The sequence below is a fragment of the Thunnus maccoyii genome, chromosome 9, assembly GCF_910596095.1.
Source record: "Thunnus maccoyii chromosome 9, fThuMac1.1, whole genome shotgun sequence".
Classification (NCBI taxonomy): Eukaryota; Metazoa; Chordata; class Actinopteri; order Scombriformes; family Scombridae; genus Thunnus; species Thunnus maccoyii.
In genome coordinates this window covers 18,923,318-18,949,489 of record NC_056541.1, presented here as the reverse complement: position 1 = coordinate 18,949,489, position 26,172 = coordinate 18,923,318, and the positions used below count along the sequence as shown (strand labels likewise).

The 26,172-nt window shown below is 39.8% G+C and overlaps 3 protein-coding genes across 8 annotated transcripts in view; 2 read left to right on the top strand and 1 right to left on the bottom strand.

Moving 5' to 3' along the window:
* Positions 1-7,531, top strand: part of osbp2b (oxysterol binding protein 2b) — a 52,058-nt gene extending 44,527 nt beyond the window's left edge. For both annotated transcript variants that reach the window (XM_042421060.1, XM_042421061.1), the window contains 5 exons: positions 647-750; positions 2,562-2,657; positions 3,052-3,242; positions 3,406-3,626; positions 5,666-7,531. In XM_042421060.1, the coding sequence (XP_042276994.1) occupies positions 647-750; positions 2,562-2,657; positions 3,052-3,242; positions 3,406-3,626; positions 5,666-5,808 (755 nt within the window). In that variant the 3' untranslated portion in view covers positions 5,809-7,531. The remainder of the gene's footprint in view (positions 1-646; positions 751-2,561; positions 2,658-3,051; positions 3,243-3,405; positions 3,627-5,665) is intronic.
* A 4,200-nt stretch (positions 7,532-11,731) lies between these two features.
* si:ch211-102c2.8 (trichohyalin) lies at positions 11,732-21,540 on the top strand. 5 transcript variants are annotated; one of them, XM_042421447.1, is made up of 30 exons: positions 11,732-11,854; positions 12,539-12,611; positions 12,710-12,816; positions 12,915-12,969; positions 13,055-13,177; positions 13,714-14,280; positions 14,971-15,054; positions 15,160-15,255; positions 15,457-15,570; positions 15,658-15,739; positions 15,844-15,988; positions 16,119-16,211; positions 16,320-16,420; positions 16,522-16,648; positions 16,735-16,854; positions 17,105-17,218; positions 17,348-17,578; positions 17,661-17,720; positions 17,813-17,905; positions 18,168-18,269; positions 18,351-18,533; positions 18,633-18,764; positions 18,843-19,075; positions 19,196-19,322; positions 19,439-19,522; positions 19,626-19,837; positions 20,043-20,069; positions 20,282-20,357; positions 20,501-20,707; positions 21,095-21,540. In XM_042421447.1, exons 2-30 carry the CDS (start codon positions 12,545-12,547, stop codon positions 21,158-21,160), a joined length of 3,828 nt encoding a protein of 1,275 aa, XP_042277381.1. In that variant the 5' UTR covers positions 11,732-11,854; positions 12,539-12,544; the 3' UTR covers positions 21,161-21,540. The 5 variants fall into 5 exon arrangements, with proteins under 5 accessions (XP_042277381.1, XP_042277384.1, XP_042277382.1 ...); XM_042421448.1 differs by having other exon boundaries at positions 11,733-11,854; positions 12,539-12,593; positions 16,308-16,420; XM_042421446.1 differs by having other exon boundaries at positions 11,733-11,854; positions 16,308-16,420.
* Positions 21,541-22,339: 799 nt separating this feature from the next.
* Positions 22,340-26,145, bottom strand: ccdc117 (coiled-coil domain containing 117). The gene is made up of 5 exons (XM_042421445.1): positions 25,423-26,145; positions 25,276-25,323; positions 24,899-25,177; positions 24,136-24,282; positions 22,340-23,326 (listed from the first exon to the last, which is right to left on the bottom strand). Exons 1-5 carry the CDS (start codon positions 25,515-25,517, stop codon positions 23,083-23,085), a joined length of 813 nt encoding a protein of 270 aa, XP_042277379.1. The 5' UTR covers positions 25,518-26,145; the 3' UTR covers positions 22,340-23,082.
* Positions 26,146-26,172: the final 27 nt, after the last annotated feature.

Here is a 26,172-nt window from a genome sequence, read left to right as displayed (position 1 = left end):
AAACAAACTATATGTGTAAATAAAGGCTCCATCATGCAAATTGAACAGCCACAACATGAGTTTAGTTAAAAAGGACTCCACATCCACTTGAGAGTAGTAGACCTCTGAGCTGCCTCCTACACAATCTAAAGCTGAAGGAAAGGGTGTGGGCATGAATCAGGAGGGTTTTATGACCCTTTTGACACACACATAAAGTATGGGTATAAAGGGAGCTCTCTATTGCTCTGGGACAGCAGAGCGCAGGGGTCTGTTGGCTCAGATAAATGAGAGATTTGATAGATGAAGGTCCAGCCAAGGGATGCAGTGGTATTTATCTGACTTCTCTCACTTCCTGTAATATACCTGCTGTGAGGTGCCATGTAATTAAACAAAAAAAAAAAAATCTTAAGCAGAAAGCGTTTATGGTGAAATACATGTTATCAATCCTCCAGGGTAAGGTCCCTCTGGAGCTAGGTGGGAATGTATTGCTTGTGTGCAGGGCATAAATGTGTTAGATAAAATGTTTTTCAGCACAGAGACCTGCAAGTAGAGTTTACAGATTTTTAGGACAGAAACAAGAACAAACTGATCACTCTCAGATCTACATTGCAGATCAGTACCACCAGCAGCTTTTCTCTCACAGCCTTTTGTCCCTTTCCATCCCCAGGTGCCATTCACCTGCAGTTCCACTCCAGCGGGAACCACTATGTGTGGAGAAAGGTCACCTCCACAGTGCACAACATCATTGTGGGCAAGCTGTGGATTGACCAGGTCTGTTTGCTAACACTTTCACTCATTGGTAACCATTCATTCACAGCTCCAAACCCACAGTGCTGTCTTAATACCTCTGACCTTCCAGATTAGCGTATGGGTAATTTTTTTTCATCCTCATCCTGTTTTGCAGTAGTGTGTGGTACAGACCAGCAGAGTAGAGAGCCGTGAAGAAGGGAATCGGAGCAAAGCCTTACACAGAATAAGGAGCTCCACAGTCTCTGGGGATTTATCTGTAGATTTGATCTCTAATAACGCCCTAAAATAAAAGCCTTTTCTTTCTGTGAGATGGCCCAGTTATATAGGGGGAGGAGCAGGCTTTCCATCTGAATATCTGTCTGTCTGTCTGTTCAAAAATATGTCTGTGGTGGAACATTTTTTTCCCCAATGTTTCCTGTTTACACCTGTACTGCCTGTCATATCAGTCTGTCTGTCAGTATGAGTGTTTGTTTGTATTTGTGTGACCTTGGAAGAAGGAAGAAAGAGGGGAAAAATACATAATTCATGGACAGAATATATCTCATTATCACTCTCAGAAGCACACTGCTGTGTCTATTAGGTAGAAGTCTTGGCCACAGACTCTTATAGGAATATCAGATCAGCATCATTTGCAAATAGCCAGTATTTCCTGGAGATTCATAGCATTTCTTTGAGAGTGTTTATGCATATGTATGTGATTAAAAGTACGCTGTGGAGATTTGTTTACACCCAGCATTTTTTAGGTCTAACAAATATGTTGAATGCATTTTCTACTTCATACAACATCAGCAAAGCCTTTATTTGAATGTTTTGAAACCTCCCTTGTTTATATTTTGTGTTTACATCAGTTTGTAATAGTCTTCTGTTGTCCTACTTGAGATATAATCTTTATTTAGGACCCAGTACTGATTTTAAAATATATTCCTAAATAAGTACTGGGTCCTTGTTTGTGCTTAGTGCTTTCTCTCCAAAAAAAAAAGCTTCACCAATATTTACACGTTATTACTCTTTATCATTTTACTTTTCTATTCAATACTTTTGCCTTCCTCTTCCACTGCCTCCGTGCATCACTCTGCCACCTTCTGGTGCAGAACAAGGTCAGCCAAACGACACCATAACAAACAACTGAAACTATTCCACTACTCCTCTCTCTGCTGCTGGCCAGTGCACTGGCAGACAGCAGTGTCAGGAGCACAGCAACAAAAGCCAGAGACAGTGATCTGCGTGGCATTGACATCAAATACATTATTACTGAACTAGGATAACAGCAAACAGCAAACTTTTTTTGTTTTGTTTGACAGTGTGGCAGTCCTTGACATTTTTATTTTATGGTTGTTAGATGCCACAAAAGACAAAAACCTTTGTTAAAAGTTAAACACGAAATGGAAATGAATAATGAAACATGAAGAGGTATGACTACAGTCAACAGAAATCTTCATCATTCCAACCCAGTGCGTGTGTGTCCTTGTTCGCATGCTGGTAAAACACAAAAACAATACAGGGGCCTTCATATCAAAACATAGCACTACATCACCAATAGTCATAACCTCCACCTGGTTCCTTTTAAAGAACTTGAATACAGGGCTTTGTATGTATGTGTTTAGGTATGCCACTGTTTTAGTAAGAAATATTGATTAAGAAAATGTTTTTTTCCGGGCCTTTAAGATAAATACACACACAGCCTGCCAAGTTTACACCCAAATCACAAATAAACCCCATCAAACCTTTAGGTTTTCAGTTTTGCTGGCTATTTAATTCAGGATAGTCTCTGTATCTGCTTTAGCACTACATTTATTTCTCTCATTCTGTCCTTTGTGTCTGTATTTGTGCAGTCGGGGGACATTGAGATTGTGAATCACAGGACAAAGGAGACCTGCCAACTCAAGTTCTCTCCCTACAGTTATTTCTCCAGGGACGTTCCACGAAAGGTGAATGCTTCCTTTCCACACATCAGTGACACCAGACCTGTGCATGTCGTCATCCGGAGGGTTGTGAATTTGTGTGATGCTGCTTCCTGCTGGACAGCACAAACAGATTTACTGTATTAGTATTTAGGCTAAAATTGCAGAAGATCACTGTATGATGTTACATTGCAGTGAGGTAACCTTATTTCCACTCATACCAATTATCTTTAAATGGGGCACAGTTCTGCTTTTCATGGTAGTGACTGATTTAGGATAAGCTGCTGAAAATTTACTGGTGTCCTACCTAGGGGACTGCGTTTAAGTGTTATAGAAAGACTCACAGAAGAATAGCTCACTTTACATTCTTCATGGTATCTATGTAATTATTCAATGTCTGGCTTTCTTTTGTTCTTTCTAGGTGACAGGTGTGGTGGCTGACAGTGGCGGCCAAGCTCACTACATCCTTTCTGGTACATGGGATGACAAAATTGAGAGTTCCAAGATCATTCAGAGCAGCCGAGGGGGAAGTGGAAGTGGATCAGAAGGCAAGCAGAAGACTGTCTATCAGACCTTGTCGCCAAAACTGCTGTGGAAGAAATACCCTCTCCCGTAAGTGCTTGTCTCGTCAGCCTCATAAGGCAGAACATAGTCATACAGTATATGAGTCATAGTAGTTTTATAACAGCTGAAATGTTCAGTCAATATCATTGATTGGAGAACATCATTCTGAGTAATTTCCATCAACTCTCTGCTGTTCATCTTACTCCCTTAGGGATAATGCTGAGAACATGTACTACTTCTCTACGCTGGCACTGACCCTGAATGAGCTGGAGGACGGGGTGGGAATGACCGACAGCCGTCTGAGACCAGACCAGAGGCTGATGGAGGAAGGGCGATGGGATGAAGCAAACTCAGAAAAGCAGAGGTTAGAAGAAAAACAAAGAGCTGTGAGGAGGAGGAGAGAAGCAGAGGCCTCAGATGCACTGGATGAAGGTATGAAATGGGGAACAGGATAAGTGGTGTCTGATAATTAAAGAAATGTTGAGTAAAAGACAGACAGGCAGGGGTGATGGTGAGGAAGGAAGGAGAGAAAGGACAGTGTTGCAAAGTGGGAGGTGTTATTTCTGACAACCAGGGTACTTGTAGTAAAAGTCCCATTAATTTTCTGTATAGACAATGTTGGACGCTTCTGTAGCTTGAATGGGCATAAAATGTACAAAAAGACATGCAGATGTGTTCAAGACTGTGAACAATATCAACTATGACTCACAAGCATCTCGGTAAGAAACATACTGAGAGCTCACTGAGCTAAAGATAACCTGATACATCTGAGCATTTTCATTTGCACCTCCAGCTGGGGTTTTTTTTCCATAGCAACAGCAGCTGAGGCTCATTGAGATAGGTGGAACTGTAGTATTCAGAGCTATCTGCCAAACCAAACTGACTGACTTTATCAGATACAAATAACTGATGACAATTATTGATGACAGTTAAACTAACCAGGGGATTACTGTGGTTCTGTGTTGAAGAACATTGACAATATGAAGGAAAACCTCCAGAACCTGCTAGTACTGCCACTATGCAACTCTATTAATACAGTGAAACTACACTTATTTATATATGTGTAGGTGCTTTGCAATGCAGTTAACATTAGAAGCAATTTACAGCTGTGATACTGGACAGTAATGCTGGGACAAACAGCCAAGATAAACCAAAACCTTGCATGAATAAATGATGAGTAGTGATTGTAAAGTTGGACAATTAAGAGGGTTTGCATTAAGGGTCATTAAGGGTTTCTTAATTAGGACTATAGAAGAAGTACTTATGCTGGTAACATTTCTTGCAGGTCAGAAGTAAAGGCTTCAGACTGAATGGGAGGTGTAATAAAAACCAAACAGTACTTTATCGAAAACTCAGCAGAAACGTTTCATCCTGGTGACATTCCTGTGTGTGTGTGTGTATGTGTATGTATGTGTGTGTGTGTGTGTGTGTTGTGTGTAGATTGTATTTGATGTACCCATGACTTGTCTTTCTTTTCCTCCCTCTATTGGTGGTCAGAGTGTGATAATGACTCTGGTGAGTGGGGGTTGCCTTGCGCCCTCTGTTGTGCATCACTCCCACACACACACACGCACACACACACACACACCCCCATCCTCTGTGTCCTCTGTTTGGTCTGCCTCTGTGTCAGAACTGCATGATACCCCATTCATATTCCAGATAATGACTCAGGGAAAAAAAACAACTTTTTCCTGCATACATGTGACATTTTCATTTATAAGTGGCCTTGATAATATGTTACGTATAATAACAGATACACCTCTGAAATCTACAGTGTGTTAAGGTGAAGCCACATTAGCAAGTGATGAAGTTGCACAGCATTATCATCCTGACTATTCGGCTGCTTGAGGGCATTTTTGTGGTGCACTGACCAGCAGTGCAAGTTACTCCAAGCTTTGTTTAATGTGAATTTGCATGTATTTTAGAGCTATAACAGATCGCTGCAACAAGATGAGCTGTTTAGCTTTTTTCTACATTTATACAAATGTTCACACATCAAAAACCTGCAACTTTGACATTTTGTGACTTGGTCTCAGAAACAGATGGATCATTAATTTCTGAGAGTCCCAAAGATATGATTAAAATTAGCTTTTGGCTACATTTATTCAAATGTTCACACATCAAAAACCTGCAACTTTGACTTTTTGTGACTTGGTCTCAGAAACAGATGGATCATTAATTTCTGAGAGTCCCAAAGATGTGATTAAAATGTCCTCCTCCACCATGATCAATCGAGATTTTTGCATTGCACATATCTTACTCATTTTGTATTTTCATTGAAGCAAGTTCAAATTGTTGACCACCACATGAGCCCGGTTCACATTTGGAGCTATCCCAAATGCAATGCTTCTCATATATGCATATCTATGGAGGTGAATTGATCGCTTGGTAAATTGCCTGCCAGTGTGGCTTTTCCACTGGAGTGCGATTAAATGACAGTGACTGAGTAACATCTTTGCTTCTTCCCGCAGGTAAAGAATACGAAGGCTACCAGCCGTTGTGGTTTCACCAGAGGAGGGACTCATTCACTGGAGAGACAAACTTTGTGTACAAGGGAGGTTACTGGGAGGCAAAGGAGAAACAGGACTGGAGCATGTGTCCTGATATCTTCTAACCCAGGAACTTACCCCCGGATCACACCTAACCTCAGTGGACAGGGAACTGCTCTGCCTCTGGTCCTTGGGGCGTAGCTGCTTATGAGCACCACGTGGAGCTTTGTGAGCAAGAGAATGTGTATGTTTCACACACTCTCGTAATACACTGTACCTCCAATTGTACACTCTCACTCTGTTTTTTACAATGGGGAAGAAGAATGGGCATTCCCTGAGTAGTCCTCTTTGACACTATACTGAAACAGCAGTGAGATAATGTGTGGATGTGAGATGGTGTTGGAGTTGTAACACCACACACTAGAGGCACCTGCACACTCCTGATATCAGGTGCTCCACAAATGCTACCCACAATGCACTTTTCTGTGTTCACCCCATTATAGAGTTTTACAAATTGGACAGAAACCCATGTCAAAGCAGCTCACAACTATAGACTGACAACTAACAGGGACAAAATCATAAAGAGGCACATAGAAGCAGAACAGTGTTCAAGACACATGTAAGTATTTCAGCGGTTAGCAGGAAAGTGTCCTCATCCTCCATTTTAATCAGCAGAGTTGAGATTATGCCTACTTTATAAAGCTTAAAATTGCTCGCTCATTTTCTTCACGGAAATGATTTCAAGTGCTCATTTTTGCCCCTTTTGATTGCTTTACAAAGAGGCTGAAGCTTGAATATAGTGTCTGATTCGTTATCAATTCTGGAGACCCAAAGTGCCAAAATTTAAATAGATGGTGAAAACATTATGAAAAAAAATTACCATATAAATAAAGACAGAATTTGTAATATAACCATGAAATTGTTAAATAATTTAAGATTCAAGAATTTAGACTCAACTATTTCCATGAATTATTATTTGATGTTGTTTATTTCCACAATAACAGAGTTTATTGCAGGTTATGTTTTATTCCATGGTTTGGTGGTTGTTTATTTTTATTATTTTATTTCATAATGCCACCCTTCATCAAAAAGTCTCAAGGCCAACAGGGCAGAGCCAGTTATGTGATTGGCTGTTGCTTCAATCTGAATGAGCTGACAGACGTATTGGCACATCTAACCAAAAACCAAGAAAAAAAGAGAACACAGAAAGTCAAACTGTCACATAAAAAGTGGCAGTCAGTATTTATTTCTTAATACCGACCGTATTATGAAATAAAACGGTCAGTGGGAAAAATGTCATTGTGAAATTAACACAAACCTTTGGAAAGAAATACACCTGGCCTGCAAACATTTCTGTTATTGTGAAAATAAACATGATGAAATCACATTTCATAATAATGAGCTGTGTTTTAAAAAGGTTATTTCACAATTTTATGGCTGTATTACATATTCTGTCTATGTCATAATGTCTTATTCGTTTATTTACTTTCCAATACTTTGGTTCTCAACAGCTAATATTTGATTGGGGAAATCATCTCATTCTTATAGAGTAGAGGCTGGTTTAGCTGATTTGGTGAAATATGCAGAAATATATTTTATTTGATGTGAATGTTGGGATTTTCCTCTAGGTACATGCAAGTAGTCTGTTCAGTAGTTAACTGGACTATAATCCATGTAGAGATAATATGGCTGCTTTTCATAATTTCAATATGAATTGCCTCTATGCTTCAGTGCTTCAGACATTCTCCATTTGTGATTCTGATTAGCAAAATACTACAGTAGTCAGTCCTTTGGTTGTAACACATTAGTACAGTTTCAAAAGTGCAACATTAAACTTCAAAACATCCATATCACTCTAATAAGAGTCTTCATCAAAGAACTGAATAAGCACTTTTCACTGTGGTTGACCATAGGTTAGTACATATCTCTGTGTTGATGTTGAGAAATTTTCACTCTGTACATGTACTTTACCTTGTCCTCTGGTGCTCTCCCATAGCAACACATTTCATATCCTTGGTGACCATTTTCAGTGACATCATTCTCAATGATCATACAAATAATTAAGACTTCACCAAATTACTGAGACTTTCGGTTATTACCACTCAGTACATCCAGGAAAATGTTGGTTTCTATAGTGCACGTTGCACTAACTCCACAGCCTCCACCAGTCTCTAGTTTGTAGGTCAGATGTTTCCAATAGGACTTATGTGAGACTGGAGTGGTTTCTCTGAGGAGTCCAGAGTGGCTTCAGTTGGCATGAGGTTAAAAGCTGTAGAAACAGACAGGGCTGGTTCCTGTAGCGCACCACTGTGCAGTCAGCTTAAGCCACAGAGGACTTTCCTGTAGCCGCTGCTCCAGATCCACCGCAGCTCACACGTGTCGTCCTTCCATTCAGCGTTTGTGGACATGCTGATCTGGGATCAGCTCATGAAGGTACCCTCAGTCTTTTGCCTTTAATTGACTGAACAAGGGAAAGAGTCCCCCTGACCTGTGCACTACACGTCTACGGTGACAAGTTTTGAAAACCAGTTAGTATTTTTTTGTAATTATTGTTAGGAATGTAGAATTCAAGGCTGGAGGTATTGTATCTACCATCTGGTCTATTTGTGTGAATATTTTGTGATAAGAGAATGATATTGTAAAATGAAGAATAATTATAATAATCTGAGTATTAACTTATCTGTACAGCATAGTTCAAATCTGAAAAATTGACTGAATGAGCCGAAGGATTTGCTGTAATTTTAACTTTTAATCCAGACTGATTCCACAAAGATGGAATTTAATTCTTAGGCACCCTCAAATTGGCTGCAGATTTCATGTTTTATATTTCCAAAAACTGTCTTAACACACTGAAAATAATTTTTATAGAGTCCTTGATACTAGCACATCATTAACCATGGTTCAATTATAATTTCATTGATCTGGCAGTTCTGATGTGCAGGCCATAAGAATGTGAAAAACGCACTGGAAAAGAAATTCATTCACATACTGTACCACTCTGTGCTTGAGTGTTGTCCGATAGAGTAAAGTGATTTTCAGGATGATAATATGAGCAGGTAAAATGTAAAATGTGTATTGGTGATAATCTTTATCAATGAATTAATGATGTGATAATGGACCGAACAATGATTGATGTTTTTTTTTTTTTTTTGCACAAAAGATGCTTCTTTTACCAATCTACACAAAAGGTTTTAGTGCATTTTTGATTGTCATGCACAGTCACATAGCTACTGTATATCTTTAAAGGAATAGGTCAACATTTTGGAAAATATGCTTATTTACCAAAAGTTACATGAGAATGACGACACCACTCTCATGTCTGTCCCTTAAATATAAAGCTGCAGCCAGTAGACCATTAGCTTAGCTTAGCATGAAGACTTTAAACAAGGGGAAACCATTAATCTGTCTCTGTCTAAACTTTAAAAAAAACTCCTACCAGCACCTCTAAAGCTCTCAAATTAAAATCCGGATGAAACAGCATTTTGAGAGTATCTAACTTCTGCATCGTGACGTATTTTTCGAGTGAAATAGGATAGGCAGGCGGGACATAAAGTTGGGAGGAATTTGAACGTTGAAAAGTGTGGTGTGTCATGATGAATCTTAGTTCTGTGCCGCTAAAAGTTGAAGATTGATTGATGGGTGGATGTTATGATATTGGTTGAAGTTGGTTGGTTCAAGCCTACGTAAGCACACATCATATTTTCCTTTACAGAAACAAAACATTATTTGATTTAGATATAAAAATACAAAGAAATAGTTGTTTGGTTTTTTTGTATTTTTTGGCATTTATTGTTAAATAGGTGTACTACGTGACCAGGGGTGTGATCTTAGAGGGTTAAAAAGAGATGTTTCATTTCATCTTGACTTTAACATGTTTTCCAAGAATAGTACACACACACACATAACATCCCATAAAACCACAACCTGTCATTTCTACACTTTGGTAATTGAACGGAAATGTTAATTATTGCGATTTGGAGGTGCTGGAGGACAGATTTTGTTTTGTTTGGACAAAACCAGGCTAACTGTTTCCTCCTTGTTTCCAGTCTTTATGCTAAGCTAGGCTAACCAGCAGTTGGCTCCACCTCTATATGACAAATATCTTGCCAATAACCTTTGGCAAGAAAGTGAATAAATTTGTCAAATTATTCCTTTAATTTTACTGTGCTGCTTGGGTTTTCTTCTTGTCTACTCACTTCACAAACACTTCCATAAGCACCTACATAAAAACAAGCTATCAACAGAGGTTTGTGCACACTTTAAATCATATCAAAGTTGTCACATATGAGGATGTACACCAGTGCAGCAACATGTTTCATTTTTGCTATATTGAAAATTGTCATTATACAGTAAATTCTTTATCATGTATAGTCATGACATTTGAAAGAACACAGATTGCTGCTGACTGGCGGTGAAGAAATTGTACAAATGGAAAGTTTAATCTGTGATTTCCTTTCTCAGCGATCAACTTGAGGTTCACTAGAGATTTACTTTAATATATTGTGTTTGAGATGATTTTATATTTGAAAATACGTTATATTTTGAATGAAAATGGAGAGCTCATCATACGTTTAATCAATATATTTCCAAATGACGTGACCTCAGCACTTGATGGTGACTTGCCTATTGAAGTTGCCCCAGCGAGGGCCTGTACAGTATCAGACAGCTGTAGCAATAACGCAGTGAGGTGTAGATTTGTTAGTTCATGGCTGTTGTTGCTTTAAAAAGAACAATTGTCTGCCTCATGCAGAAAGGGAAAAAAAAACAACCAAAGTGTATGTGGAGAGTGTACTGTAGATTAAAAACCCTCTTCATCTGCCTTCCTCATCTCGGAGGGTTCTAATGTTAATACCCCATAGTTTCTCATTTCTCACCCAACACTTAATTCACTAAGGTGTGATTTTAGCTTTAATTTTTATGCTTTATTTTCTGTTCTGATTTCTACCTTCTCATAGGTGCCATTATTCTTACGTTGGTGTATTCATACTGTTTGTATGCATAATGCGATAGACTTGTGTGCATGTGCAGCACACATTTCCTTCTCATTCGATGCTGCTCAGTTTTGAAGCAGAAGTGAACTAATGAAGATGGGGAGATTTTTCTTGCCTTGTTTGAACTGAACCCTGCTCTCCTTGGACTGTGACTCATATGGTTTTGTTTTGAGATGGTGGTGATGTTTAATGAAAGTAATGAAACACATCACAACAGCGGCCTGATACAGGAGGTCAAAGGTGATTGACCTGCCTTGACTACTCTTACTCCCCAAATACACGTAGGTGTATTCAGGTGTAACTGCAGATTCAACTGAGGTTTTTGCTTCTTTTTTTTTAAATTGTGTATTTTCTCCCTTAATTTATACTCGTATAACATTGTCTTTAAACAACAAAGACACAATATTGAAAAAAGAAGATAATAAAGTTGTTATTGTTGACACTGGATATCTGTCTGTTTTTATTTTCTCACGATGGCAGCTGGAAAATGAGATGGGTATATCTGGCATATTTGAGATTGTAGGCTAGTTTTAGTATGAAAATGTTGAATTAGTAACTTTAATAACAAGTAACAAGCAAATAACAGTAAAAACCCTGAACAGACTGAAGAGTGAAAAATTAGAGGAGCAAAACTTCAAAATAAATGAAAGTAGAAGAAGAGACTCACTCAGGACAAAAGGGTGAGGACTGTTTTATATCTATATATATCTGCATATTCACTTGGCCCCTATGAGTCTTTAGTTTGACACAAACCATATAAAAATCCTGAGGTGACAATTTGTCAGTCAAATCACCTGCAACATTGTCTGCATATCACCTCTCCTGGCATCACAACATCCCAATACATCTTACAAATAAAAAAAAGCTTTCTGTTTAATACGTTTCAAACCAGGAGAAGAAAATATAGTAACGTCACAGCTATATGCATTAATAAAATGTGAAAAAAATCCAACTATTCAGACTCTTTTCATTATTCCCGCTGCACACGCCACAGCGCGCCCACCTCTGGCTCTCACCGTCCTATGGGGGTCCTTATATACAGTCTGTGGTCTCGAGCTGTTTGACCGTTTCCAGGGCAACCCGCCGACGCTCCTGTCAATCAGGACTCAGTGCAGCAGCTGTCGGCACTGAAGATTCAAGTTCAGCATCGATTTGAAGTCTCCGCGTTTGTCTACTTAAAGTAAGTTTAAGTTTTGGATGTTTGAAGTAACTAGTATAGGTTGAATAATTTATACATTTAAAATGTTACACTGTTTTGTCTTTGTTTAACCCGGTTGCTAGCGTTAAATGTAGCTAAAATTAGCTTAAATCATTAGGGAGATTAGCGCTAAATGTAGCTAAAATTAGTCCAAATCATTAGGGAGATCGGACGGATTGTGATTCAGATGAATGTGTTTTCATCCAGGTCAATGGTGTTCTGTGCAGTTTTAAAATCTAATACAAAAAGCACTAATGGTAAAGTTTAACTGTTAGTGCTTTGGGGTAGCCTAGAATAAAAATTTCCTCTTGAAAATACTCTGTTACACTATCATTAGCTTTCAAGCCTTTCCGTCGTGGCTATTTGAGAGGAAATATGCTGCATTTCAGTGTCAGTGGACTAATTTGTGCTCCTCTTGGGTTCATTTTAGGATAGTGAGAGAGACAGACAGACAGACAGCACAGGAATTTATAGTCTCCTTAGTGAAAGGAAGTCAGTTTGCCCTGCTAACAAGCTAAATTGTCTTGGTTTCCAGGACAACTGAGCAACATAACCCCCCTCCCCCCCACTCCTCATTATCACCCAGTCAGCCTCAACCACGGGTAGAAACTGGGAATGTTGTGTCTATATGGCACTGCTGAATGTCTGAATATTTGTCTTTACCAGTACGACATGGCTGACAGAAGCCATGACAAAGCAGAGAGGGATGATGAGGACACAGGTGAACTTCTCAACACTGGTGTGAGATTATAAAAACAGTATATCTATATCATGTATATCCCACTTTCTTGGGAGTTAGCGTCATACTCTTCACATTCCTTCTTTCTGCCTTCATAGACCTTAATGACAACAGCAGTGTGATTGGACTGGATCATCTGCCTCCCAAACTAGACCACTGTGACCTCCTGCTAGATGCTATTGATGCTCAGCTTGGGCAGCTGCAGGTCTGTGATTTTCCTCTCTATCTAATCACAAACTGTAGATAGATATAGAAATCAAATTTTGACCCATTAAATAAGTATAATTGAATCAATGTATGCAGGTGCAGCCCCAGAAACGCCAGCCAATCTCCAGAGAGCATGATTGCAATGATGCAGGTAATTTGTGTTATATCAACATGCCTTAAGCCAGATTTCCATATCATTTTTCAGGTGATAATCTGTGTTTTTGACATCTGTTTAGCACTTTTTAGGGGGAGTCAATCTCTGAGCAAAGACACAGGCTTTGGAAGCACAACTCAAACAAATGATACTCCCATGTCTTGTCTTGATTTGTTACACACTCAGACAATGGACCAAACATCAGGTAATATTTTAATATAGGTATCTTACAGGAAAAACTGTGATCTCTGATTCTTTTCCCATAGTTTATATCTACCTCTGTCTTTTGATAGGCTGTTACTGTCAATAAACACCTGTTTGATGCTGACCAACAAGGTTAAAGTGGTAATTTACCAATTAAAGAGACATTTCTGTCTTCTTGTAATTACCCCTCAGTTGTCTGTACCCCACTTACATCGTATTCAAGTGAAACTGTTTATATGCACCTTAATACTCTGCAACTGCAGATGATCAAATTGAAAATTGAAATGGGTGGGATGTGTACATGCTCCAGTAAACTACTTTATATTAGAGTAAGCCAGGTGCCTCAATTGGGGAACAATTGTTTACAAATTTGTAAAACTGGACAGATTTGCATAGTAACTAAAGTTGTACTCTGACCTTAATCATAAGAAAATCACCAGAACCATGATTATCATTCTGCTCACATCCTGGAGGATAGTTGTAGCTGCAATGTCTCTCACCTCTTCACCCTATCTCTCTGCTCTACCTCCACTCCAGAGAGGAGCACAGGCTCTCAGGAGGCTTCTGTCACACATGAGAGAAGTAAACAGAAGTTAGACAGAGGGACAAGAGACAAAGTGGAAATAGAGTCTCACAGGGAGCAGGTCATCTGGAGGCTAGAGAGGCTGCTTGGAGACACCTGTAAGGAGGAGGGAAGGATGGCAGGAGAAACCCATCCTCCTTCAGAGAGTATCTGCACTGAGGACTTTGTGAGATGCTTCAGAGAGGAGATGGTTGAATTGCCACTGCCAGAGGGGAGCATGCAACAACCAGACAAAGAAGAAGAGGCTCAGTGGACAGAGATATCTGACAGTGACACTCTCCAGAGTGAACAAAAGGCACAGATTGTTCTTAATGTCAACAGAAAAGGAACAGCAACAACTGGGAAAAGCAGTAAAGACACAGAGACTGCTCACTATTGCCAATTATACAAGCCAGGTCAAAGAAAAGAACAGGAAAGATGTCTTTCTGACAGCTCTGGGTCGAAGATGTCACATGTTAGTGAAGAAGAAGGAGCTGGAGGGAGATACAAAGCGTTGCAGAATCTTGATGGTGATAACAGCAGTGAGTACAACCCTAAATCTCTTGATAAACCTCTGGGAGACAACAAAGAGCTGTCAATCCAATCATGCTCTGGTGTTAAGAGAAAAAATATCCATCTGTCTTCCCATCTGTGTGTCCAACACTTCATATCCTGCTCCAGAGGAGGATATAATCCATTTGCCAGGTTGCCATGAAATTTAGTAGGAATATTCATGATCCCATAAGGATTATTCTTAATGATTTTGATGACTCCCTCAACCCTCTTCTGAAACCATCATCATGTTGAAATTTCCCCATGACATTGAATAAATCAAAAATTAATTGCTGGGTTTCCATAACCTTTGCTGTGGATATTGATAGTTCCCTGAGGATTAAATCTTACACTAATACCTTTCCTTTTCCTATATCTAATGAGCACATTGCCTAGAAATTTACTGAGCACTACCATTACCACCAGAGGATGAAACCTTTTCGTTTTGGATGTGAGTATTTTTATGATCCTAAATACGTTTGACTTGAATTACCCCATGAGCTTTCCTGAAGTGCCACCCAGAGGACAAACAGGAACAGTACAGTCATCAGTATATTATCTGTTCTGTTCAGCACATTTGTATTGTACAGCCTTTAGGGCCTCATAGCTTGTCTCAAGATTTTGATTCTTGTTTATTTTAAAGCCCTGATACACCTTTGATAGTCTGACTCCTCTTTCAGTCTCTTACAGTACAGAAGTTGCAACAGAACAGGAAAACCTGCAGCACAACAACATCTGTTCTCCTAAGGCCAGGTGCTTGGCAGGTACCAAACACAGATCACACTGCATCTGCAAGCGCAGTCTAACTAATCCACCTGGAAATTCATTCCCTGTAAACAATAATTGTAGGCAGCTTGTTTCTTTCATAGGAGTACCTGTGTGGAGTTTTGACACCGTGTCCATTGACAGCGACCTTGACTCAGTCTGCACAGAGCAGGTCAGGCAGCACATCCACAGGCGGCCAGGTAAGACACTGCAGAAAATGGGGAGGAAAGCAAGTTTGATTTTAAAATGAGGTAATATGTCAATATAAAATAACAATATCAATCATTATTTAAACAGTTGACAGCGTATTCTACGACACCATCTTGGATGGTAGTCACTTTACCTTTAAGCAATAACAAATGACAAATTTTAAGAAATTGTTTGGTGATATGAACCCCCAGGATGGCTCTCTCACTCTCTCATTGAGTCTGTCAGGGACATGGATGACTTCTGCACCAACCAGAGTGACAATGACACACCCACACAGGAAGAAAGTGAACCTCAAGCTACACCAGGTAAAGCAAGATCTGTATTGTCCACAGAAATATAAGAACAATTTAATCTTTAAATGTTACAGAATTTGCCTTTCTTTGTTCACAAAGTCCAGAGATTCCCATCTGGAAATGTCCAAAACAGAGGTGCTCCTGTCCGTAAAGCACAGCGTAGTAGAAGAGAAACTTACAGGTAAACCAAACAGAGGAGCATTTGAAAGCTTTTGTCTCATTTTATTTGTTTTTTAAAATGCTTTTTTGAATATATTTCATATGTATACATTTTTTGTATCCCAGACTTGTTTGTTCTTTGAGTGATGCTGACAAGGACACAGATGAGGAAATAAACCACTGGAGCAGGAGGTGCAGGCCTGAGAGGACATCAGAGAAGATGCGGTCAAATTGGGAGAAGATGAAAGAGTATCTCTCTTCCCTCAGGCAGGTGAGAACAAGCCTCCAGGTGTATTTTAGTTTATTATTTAGTATCATTTCAGAAATGCTTTAAGAAAAAAAAATTCTCCTGTGTACATGTATATAGGACATCACTTACCTTGTTTGTGTATCTGGTTTAGAGATGTGAGAAAGAGGAGGAGACGTTACGGTTGAAGAAGACTCAGTTAACAGATGTTGAACTCTCCCTGTCTGAACTTCAACAGAGAAGAAGGGTAAAGTGTCCCTTTGTCTTTGTCTGTCTTCAGTAATTTATCAGAAAACTGTAAAGACGTCTTCCTAATACTCACAGTTTATGGTTTTTGATTCAGCATGCCTTGCAGGAGTTAGAGCGTCTGGCTGCAGAGACAGCACAGATGGAGAGGGAGAAGAGGACTTTGGTATCCGTTCTGAAAGAGAGCAAGGCAGAGAGGGACTCTATAAGGTATAAAACCAAACTGCTACTGATTATAATGTACAGATCCATAGCCATTGATGTGGTAACATGACATTGCACCATCATAACCCTAAAGAGTAATGTGTTAGTTGCCAGCTGCAGAGACTGCAGAGGCAGAGAGAGTCCTGTCTCCTCGAGGTTAGAAGCATAGAAGAAGAACTCACAACTCTGAGTCAACATAGAAAGACTCTGAAGGACAGAGCCTGCATGGAGAAGGTAATGAAAACCGACAGACAATGTCTTTCAATTCTTGGTTGCACTCTTAATACACTAGTTTTTTTTTTTGTTTGTTTCACAAACAGACCAATGTTGTTATGTCTGTGCTGGAGAGGGAGGAGATGGAAAGACAGTTGGATAGTGCCAAAACAGAACTCTTTTCTGAGCAGCGACGCTCAAGAGAGAAGCTAGAGTCCATGCAAGAAGTACAGTATTATCACTTCTTCATATGTAGAACCATCCAAAAATAACAAAACATCCAATATTTTTTCTAGACAGATCATCATTTTTGTTTTGATATAGTGACTTTTTGGATAAAGGAACAAAAGTAGTCAAATTGTAGGGTATTGTGAGTAGTTCTCTGCAATTTACTGTAAGATAACTGCAATTGTTTTGCGTGAATTAATATACTAATAAATATTTCTGTGTACATTTTCATGTATGATCTTGGAGCAGAAGTTGGAGGAGACTCTTGAGGAACTCCAGAGGGTCACAGAGGCAGAGAGCTCACTGAGGAACAGGTGTACTTGTCTGGAGGAGAAACAGAAGCAGAATGAAGAGCAGACTGAGGTGACACCTTCTGTCATCATTCTAATGTCTAATATTAAAAAAAAAAAATCTGTCAAGCCAATGGCACCTCATCATCTACTGTAGTGTATTAAGTATCCAAACTATTTTTGCCGTCTCTTCTTCTCTTAGGCTCTGGAGTGTCAAGCATGTGAGCTGCAGGGTGAACTGGGAGAATGCAAGATCAGAGTGGGAACACTGGAGAAGATGGTGGCCCAGAAGGAGCTGCAGCTGCTAGATTTGCAGGAGCAACGTGGGCTCTTACAAGCAGAAAGAGATGAACTGAAGGGGGAGCTACAACACTTGAAATCCCAGCACTACAATGCACTGAAAGAAGCTCGAGAGCAGGCCCATAAAATGATTGTAAGCATGGAGGTTTGTAACTCTATAAGTTATAGTTTTTCTCAAGTAACATTAAGTAATTTGGGATTTTTTTGTATTCCAGCAGGCAGCACTGAAGCAGCAGAAGGATTTGGCTTTGGCTCACGAGCAACAAATCCAAAAGGTGACAAATGCGTCTAAAATACTGATTCTTCAAATGACATCATCATGTTGTAAATAATGACGTAGCAATCCTCGTGGCTGCTGTGTCTTCAGGTTAATACGCAGGCAGAAGAGGAGAAAGCTGCTTTGAAAGAACAAGCCCAGTCTCTCACACAACATATTGAGTCCACACAAAGTTCCCTTCAGGTCAGCGTGTTTCCTAAGACAATGACATCCACTGCTAATATCTCATTGTAAACCATTTAGTGAACTGTTTTATCCAAAGTACCTTGCACTGCCATGAATGCATATATTATAAGTTAAGTATGGGTTCCACTGGTGGGTATGAAAGCCTGACTTTCCACTGTTATTTTCACTTATTTCACTATGCACTATATATACAGTACAGTAGTAAGTAACAGCAGTAAATGGAAGTTACTTTTAAATATGTGCTCTCCAATTCTGGCAGCTAAAAGAAGAAGAAGGAAAGATGCTGAGGAAGTCTCTGGAGCAGCAGGAGGAGGAGGCAAAGCAGCGTGAAAGGAAGCTGCATGTAGAAGCATTAGAAAAGGTACTGTGAAAATCCTCCGCCTGACCTGTGCAAACCTCGTCTTTATGCTTTCATGATATGCACAGTATAGTTTTTATTCAGGTGCACAAAGCCATAGAGGAGGAGAGGGGGAAATGGGAGGCAGAGAAAGTGGAAGCTGTGCAGAAACACTGTGGGATACTGGAGGAGCAGAACAGAAAGAGCCTGGAACACACGAGGAGTGAGATGCAGCAAGAGAAGAGTAAAGCACTGGCTCTTCAACATAAAGTGATGGAGCTGCAAAGAGTAAGATGACTCTCAACCATGACATGTAACATTACCACCTTAAATAAAACAATACATTTACATTGTCTGTTCTTGCATGATTTTCTTTTCATCCGTAAGAGAGTGCAGGAGTTGGAGAGTGAAAGCTGTGTGCAGCAGAGAGAGCAGGAGTCTTTGCTCACTGTGATTTGCAAATCACTGAAAGAGGAGCACCAGGCAGAGCTGCGGAGATTGCAGAGACACATGGCACAGGTGCAAGAAAACATTTGCAGGCACATAAAGGGATATGGTGTTGTGGAAAAGCTAATTTGTTGTGGTCTGTGGTAATAGGAGAGTCAGAGGACTGTGCTGCAGCTTGAGCAGGCTGTGCAGCTGGCAGAGAAAGAGGCCGACAGGCTCCAAGTGATGCTGGAAGAGAAGGAGAGCAGCCATAACCAAACCACAGCCAAGCAAGAACAGCAGCTCAGGCACTGGGCCCAGGAGCTGGGCGTAGAGTGCGAGCATCTACACCTTTTAGTGGAGCAGAGGGGAGCCAAACGAAGTACTGTGCAACTTCCTGCCAGGTATACCCTCCTGCTCTGTATTACAAACATACTGTATCTGCATCAGAATACTTTATAGATACTACGGTGTGTATTAACTTATCAATTAGCTTCTAATTTTGATGCCTTTTTATTCTGCAGTCCCACTGTAGCTGAAGGTCTTGCAAACTTGAGAACACTAAGAGACCAGTTAAAGCACTTGATAAGCCATCTATATCAGAAACTTGAGTCTCAGAGGCAAACAACTGAGCTGCTGAGAAAAGACAAGGTATAGTTTGGTGCACTATACACACAGCGTAGTGCCTGGTGCATGCAAATACAGCTCATTAAATGTACACATTTATACACATCTTAAAGTTCATATTTGTGTGTTTGTTTTTTCAGGAGAGAGAATTGAGCATTCAGAGGAAACAGTTGAGGGTGGAGAGAGACCAAGCATTGGATTCTCTGAAGGAACGTCTCATTCAGGTATGAACTTACATACTTTGTACAGCTCATGTTTGTGCAAATAAACAAAAAAACCTTAAATCACAGTATAACATGATTGTTATGCCCTATCACATTTGTTCAGGAGCACATTGAGGAGTTGAGCAGTCTTAACTGGGCTCATATGTGTGATGGAGGAGGTGAGGGGGGAGGTGCGGCAGCATCTCTTCGCAAGCAGCTGAAGGCCAAAGACCTGGAGCTCAGGCAGGTTCAGAGGAGCATGGGCCAGTGGAAGGAAAAGACTGTAGCTCGTCTGGCATGCAAGTTTGAAGAAGAGTTGACGGCTGAACTGGAAAGGTAACCTGCCAAACATGAAAACTGCATCTTCCAAACTAAGTTCATTTTGTTCTTTCTAAGTGTGGAGAAGGGATTTCTCATTCTGTTTAGAAATGAAAATTCAACTTGCTTTTCTCTTCCTTAAGGCCCAGAATCTTACTGATCCACACAATGGAAATTTTGCTTCCTATATTTAAGTTCTGCTCTCATTTTTGCCACCCTACAGGTGCAAGACAAAGTTGTTAAGGTGCAGGTAACTGGTTTCTGTCTGTGAAGAATAGATGACATACTAACCAGCTGTCTGTCCTGACAAAAGCATGATCTCACCTCGACTCACTGTGATATGCTGTTTAGACCATAGATGTAACATTAACTATAAATATGAACCCATTCCTCCTTCATGCAGTAATGTTAATCACACCTGCTGCAGCAACATTTCAAATCTAGGGTTTGTTTGTTTTCCAGAAAGACATCAAAGACACAAGAGGAGAGGCATGAAAAGTCTGAGAGGTCTGAAGTAGAGATGAAGCTTAGTGCAAAGGTAAATGTATGAGCATAAACATCATGCTCTTATAGATATGTAACCTGAAAATACTTATATATTGTATGTATTGGCAACCACAACAAAAATATACAATTTCTTGACAAATCCATCTATCTCTCCTTGTGTCTTGCCCCCATCAGGAAGCTCAGAATTCAGTTTGCTCTCCGTTGTTTTATGCTGTGGACCCTGCGGCCTCTCACAGCCCCTCAGATGTGGCTTCATTAAAACTTCTGCGCTACCTCCAGAGCAGAGTCAAGCAACTCCGAGTAGAAAACCAGACCTACACCTGCAGCCCATCACCTCTAAATACAGGCCCTTCAGATTTGTCAGGATCCTATCTTATGACAGTGAGTGCTTTCTTCTAATAGTGGGTTACTGTTAAATTGAGTCGTCCATCTTTCATTGTAACTGCCAACTGCATTTAAGTGGTGATACATAATGAGCGTACTGCAAATGTTTGTACTTTTAATATTTATATTACTCAAGTTATAATGCTGAAGGGGAAAATTGCACAAGACACCCCATAAAACAAAACCAAAAGCACAAATCGATTTTTCAAGAAAATGGACTGAGGCTCCCAAGACATATGTAATGAATGGATTGGCGCATAAAACTAAATAAATCTGTAAAAACAAGGAACATACTGCTGTGTGTGTAGTATTATCATTTCCATTCAAATATTATTTTTGCTCTTGTCTTTATAGTAGCAGCTAATATTGGTTTCTCTTTTACAGATCAATCAATGTCAAGACAGTGCTGGAAATCAGAGTTACTCATCCATCAAGACAGTTCCAAGATAAGGACATGAGACCTTACTGTGTGTGTGTGCAAATACACCAGTGATATGATGTTAAATCTGAGTCTCAAGCATTTCAAGCATGTGCTTCACCACAGAGATGAGTCATTTACTGTTACGTGCACTTAAGATAAGAGATTAACAAGCAGGTCACGGTGACAAATGACACAACCATATATTTGGTCATTGAGTTCACATTCCTCTGTGTTTAAGTCAAATTTTATGGCTTAAGGTTACTGTGAACTGTGAATGAGTGATGAACTGACATTTCTCTGAAGATTAAAGATCATGTGAAATGTCAGGTAACCTCACAAAGCTGACGTTTCCATCATAAATGTAACATGATGTTAAATTGTACAATAAAAAAAGTTCATTACCTGGCAAGTTCAAGACAATTATGTCATTAGCATGAAACTTTCATATAAACTATTAACTTTGTGAAATGGTGTAATCTAAAATATTTCATTTATAATTTATCAGCCATGCTGCTGTTCACGAGGTATTTAAGCAGGCTAGATAAAAGAGGAAGAGGCCCTGTTTCAGTTCTTCCTGTGGTATAAGCCATGGAGGAACACATATTTATTTAACAAGAATATTGTCTGCATTTAATAAATATATAGAGCTGCAATGACTAGTCAATTAACCAATCAGTTGATGGCTAGAAATTTAATCAGCAAATATTTTGATAATTGAAGTGTGAAGATTTGCTACTTTTATCTGTTTTTATATCATTGTAAACTGAATATCTTTGGGGTTTGAACTGTTGGTTGAACAAAACAGGACATTTGAGGACCTCACTTAAGACTCTGGAAAATTGGGTTGGGACATTTTAATCAAAAAAGTTATTGGCTGATAAATGATACTGTAATGTAAATAACTTAGTTGCAGCCCTATGAGTATAACCTTCTTTATAAACATCGGTCTTGGTTCAGGAAACTATCTGATGCAGAGCTGGCCCTTGATGATCTGACCTGGCCTGAATAAAATCAAAATGTCATTGGACACTGTAAAATCTTTGACTATTGTGTGACAATTTAGAGACTTTAGAGATTTTTTTCAATGTTTGTACAGCATGTATGTATGAGATAAGTGAATGGTCTATCACATTAGTGGCGTTCCACAGGGGTCAATTCTAGGACCCTTACTTGTCCTAATACATTTCATCCAATGAAAACCAGCTATGCCATGTAGAATTTTTTACATTGACAATGTAAAATTTTATTTGATAACAAATATAAAGTAATAACACTCAATGGCTGGTTGCAATTCCAGTAATATATATATATATATGAAAATACAATCAAATCATAAAAGGTGCATTTCCATGACTTCTCTCAAAGCTCACAGATGGTGTACTTGCTAAGCACTATAGGAAGATAATCTTTCTACCACAACAAGTACAACTGCGAGCAGAAAGTCATGCTGTGAGCAAATGTGAACACACAGGAACAATTTAGTGTTCTGTTAACTAGGCCCAAAACTGAACATAAAAATACAAAATTCAATGACACACTGATGTCAAACAAAGAACAGGTTATATTTACAGTAAATCAGTGTGTTGTTGGCCAGGCTTTGGCAAAATTATATACAAATTATTATTACTAAGGGCAAAGGTCATTCCTATAAGTTATATGAAACAGGTTATGTAAGGCAGCCTATAAAACCTTTCAGGGTCTTGAGATTGTGACTGTCGCCTTGGAGATTTAACTGAATGAACATCTTACTTGTAGTTGCCTGGGATTATAGTCAGAAAATCAAAAGTAAGTGATTGTAAAGCAGACGATGTGTTGTACAAACTGTCCAGAACAGCACAATACTCATGTAAAGCCAACACACCTTGCCAAACTGACCAACTTAAAGTGGTTCTGAGTCCTTTATAGTCTTTAATGTGACTACATGTCCAGTCTTCTGCTTTGGCATATACTATTACATTTCCATGTCTTCCTCTCCAGAGCTGTGGGTCGCAGGAAAACTGTACAGAGGAGAGTGTGTGTCTACAGGTGGACTGGAGGGACTGAGGGTACTGTGAGGGGTCGGAGATGGACACGGCGTCGGGGGTTGCCGAGATACTGTCTGTTGTTTACGCTGTTTCTGTAATGAGCCCTTTAGTCTCTGACAGAAGGGATCATCCGGTGGCCGCCACAACACCAACTCCATGCAGGAATGGCTCCTAAATGTATGAAGGAGAAAGATGAGAGGCAAAAATAATCAGCAAGGAAGAAAATGTGTCTTTTACAGCTGCTTTTCCAGGGAGAATTTTTCCAGGGAGAAATTCTTGTCCGTGGAACATGATTCACGTTAGACATGAGGTCTTTCAAAATTCATTCAACATTCTGATAACACAAAGAAGAAAACATACAGATTGGGCTACTATGTGATGGAGCATGTCGCTGATGCTGCGCTGTAATAGTATAACAGCACCTACCATCACTGAACAGATTATGTATTTACCCATGAGTATATCGCAATTATTTAAGATTTACAGTTTACTGACATCTGTGTACCTACCTGTCTTATAAATATGTGAAAACTTTGGAAGTTTTGTGATCCCTCTGTCTTACAATATATGTGTTACGTTACTATTTTAGGACAATATATTGATTTATTTTCACTGTAGCTTTTTTTCCAGGTACTACAGAATGCACTCATTATCACAGGACTACTGGAGTAAACCATAAGGTAAGTATTTTTCTTAAAATCCAGCAATCACCAGTCACTGTAGTGCCTTTTTTTTTTTTACCATGACTGTTGTTTTGTTTTAACAAATCCTGATGCACTTCATCAAAGTGTCTGAACTCCAGAGAGAATCCAATTTACGAATAAGCGCACTGGTCTGGATAATCAAAGATTTTGCAATTACCTTCTTCATGAGTTTGAATGGGCTTCATGTTCAACAAATGTTGTTCTAGTGTCATCATGTTAGACATCAAGTCTTAAAATTCATTCAGCATTCGGATAAACAAGAAGAGCAGAACATACACAGATTGGGCTACTGTGTGGGGGAGGATGTCACTGATGCCGCGCTGTAGACCCTCCTTTAAACTGTCTGAGATCACCAGCACCGGCCGTCTTGGGGCTGGCTCTACATCGAGATCTTCATCCTCATCGTCATCCTCCAGCATTATTCTATGATACATCAATATTACAGCATTCACTTGAAGGAATAGTGGGTAAAGTATGCGTTGACAATGTCCAAACCCCCCCTCACTACCACTGAGAGTTAAAAAAACCCCATTCTGGCTGCTGTAAATGGGGAAAGAACACAAGCAAATAACTTGAAAAGGGGCATAAAAATCTTTGAATCGGTTTGTGCGGTCAGGACGCAACAACTCTATCTTTGAAGTGTTTTCCATGTTTTTATGTCCATGTGAATACATCACTAACATGAGCAGATGCTGAATATTTGTGTCTGACACTCTAGGAGGAGTGACTGTGGTGACTTCTATGATGCTACATGTGTACTCTATCAACAGACCTGTTTTGTGGCAGTACCAACAGAGAATCTGTAAAAAGTCTAGTCTATTGCTGGGACACACACTGTATATACATTTTCTTTTCAAGATGGCGTAGGGTTTGAGGTCGTGTGGTGTCAGTTTGTAGTCTAATTCTGACAATCAATCAAATAAGTTGACTGTTTCTTAATAATCCCCTACTTTTAGTGCATTTTGTATAATGCATGAAGATACAGAGAAACTCTATGCTACTTAATTTTACTATAGCTTGAAAGCATATTGTTGCACACCTGTTTTCGATCTCCTGAAGTTTCCTCTGAGCTGCCTCTATCTCCATGCAGGAGCTCTCTGTCTCAGTTCGGGACAGGGCAGAGGAAGGCTGCAGCAAAGTCAAGTTCTGAGGTGCTGGGCAGGGCTGTGGAAGTGTCGGGCTGGCTTGTTGTGCAGACAGAGGAGGACAGCTGTTGGCAGCTTTTGGAGGCCAGTCCTGACATGTGCTAGTGCTGGGGCTTTGTGAAATGTCCACTTCTGCCTCCACCATCAACCTCCTCCTTTTGGCAAGGCATCCTCTGAAACAAAAAACAAAACAAACATCTATTGTTAGATTCCTAAGTAACTATAACAAGAAATATTAAATGTTCAGTAAGCCTTCCCATCTCTCACATACTCATCATCAACTCTCCTCCTGTGCTTCCTTTGGCATCGTGTCTCCCAGCTGTTGTGAGACAGAGAGATGTGTCAAAAACAGAAGATACGTCAAGTGTTGCAGACAGATGCAGTGCAGTTGAGACCCCAAAATGAACCAGCAGCTCACCTGTTAGAGCGTGTTGCTCTCTGTAGGTGACCAGGTGTACTTGGAGGTCCGAGATCAAATTCAGGAAGGCTTGTGGGGCCTGAAAATGAATACATGGCTGGCAGAAACCCCAGTTCACTGCTTGTGGGGGCTGAGTGATACACGGTGGTCCAGTGAAATGATTTGAAGAGACACACGGGTAGATATCCAGAAACTGATCTGATCTGGTAGATCAGTACTGCTACCAATCAGATGAACTGATGAAGGTATTTTCTGTAGCTACATGACGTATGTCGTGTTAGCAAATAAGTTAGAAATCTGTTGAGACGCGGCCTGCAGGCTGCGTATCTAAACTGACGTTAACTACAACGCTGCCGTTACATTTTAATGTGTAACATTACGGATAAAATGAGCCATTACTCACAGCTCATCTCTAAATACCAGCTGTACATGAACCAGAAACATATACAGACCGACCTACGCAGCTCAGCTGTTCTGCCCCTTGCTGTTTGTGTTGTTGTTGTTGTGCTAACTAGTCCTCGTTCCGTTTACATTGCCTATTCTTGGCCTATCCCCATTAGCAAACGGAAAGAGGCTCTGCATGCTCAGCCCTTACTAGTCTAACAGTATGATGCCGCATACGAGCAGAAATAGTCCCCAAATGAGTGGTGCCTGTGGTATGAACTGGGAGGTAGGCTGGGTTAAGCTAGCTGACGTTAGCTAGCTAATTCTGAAAAAGTGAGTCGCGCAGAAGACTCGTCAAGGTTCTAG

Coding starts and splice junctions, on each gene's coding strand:
- si:ch211-102c2.8 (XM_042421446.1), top strand. CDS start 12,545: ATGGCTGACAGAAGCCATGACAAAGCAGAGAGGGATGATGAGGACACA. Junction 16,649..16,734: donor ACAGAGCCTGCATGGAGAAG/GTAATGAAAACC, acceptor TTTCACAAACAG/ACCAATGTTGTTATGTCTGT. Junction 18,270..18,350: donor ATGTAGAAGCATTAGAAAAG/GTACTGTGAAAA, acceptor GTTTTTATTCAG/GTGCACAAAGCCATAGAGGA.
- ccdc117 (XM_042421445.1), bottom strand. CDS start 25,517: ATGTATTCATTTTCAGGCCCCACAAGCCTTCCTGAATTTGATCTCGGA. Junction 25,178..25,275: donor AGGAGGAGAGTTGATGATGA/GTATGTGAGAGA, acceptor TTTTTGTTTCAG/AGGATGCCTTGCCAAAAGGA. Junction 23,327..24,135: donor CACACAGTAGCCCAATCTGT/GTATGTTCTGCT, acceptor TCATACATTTAG/GAGCCATTCCTGCATGGAGT.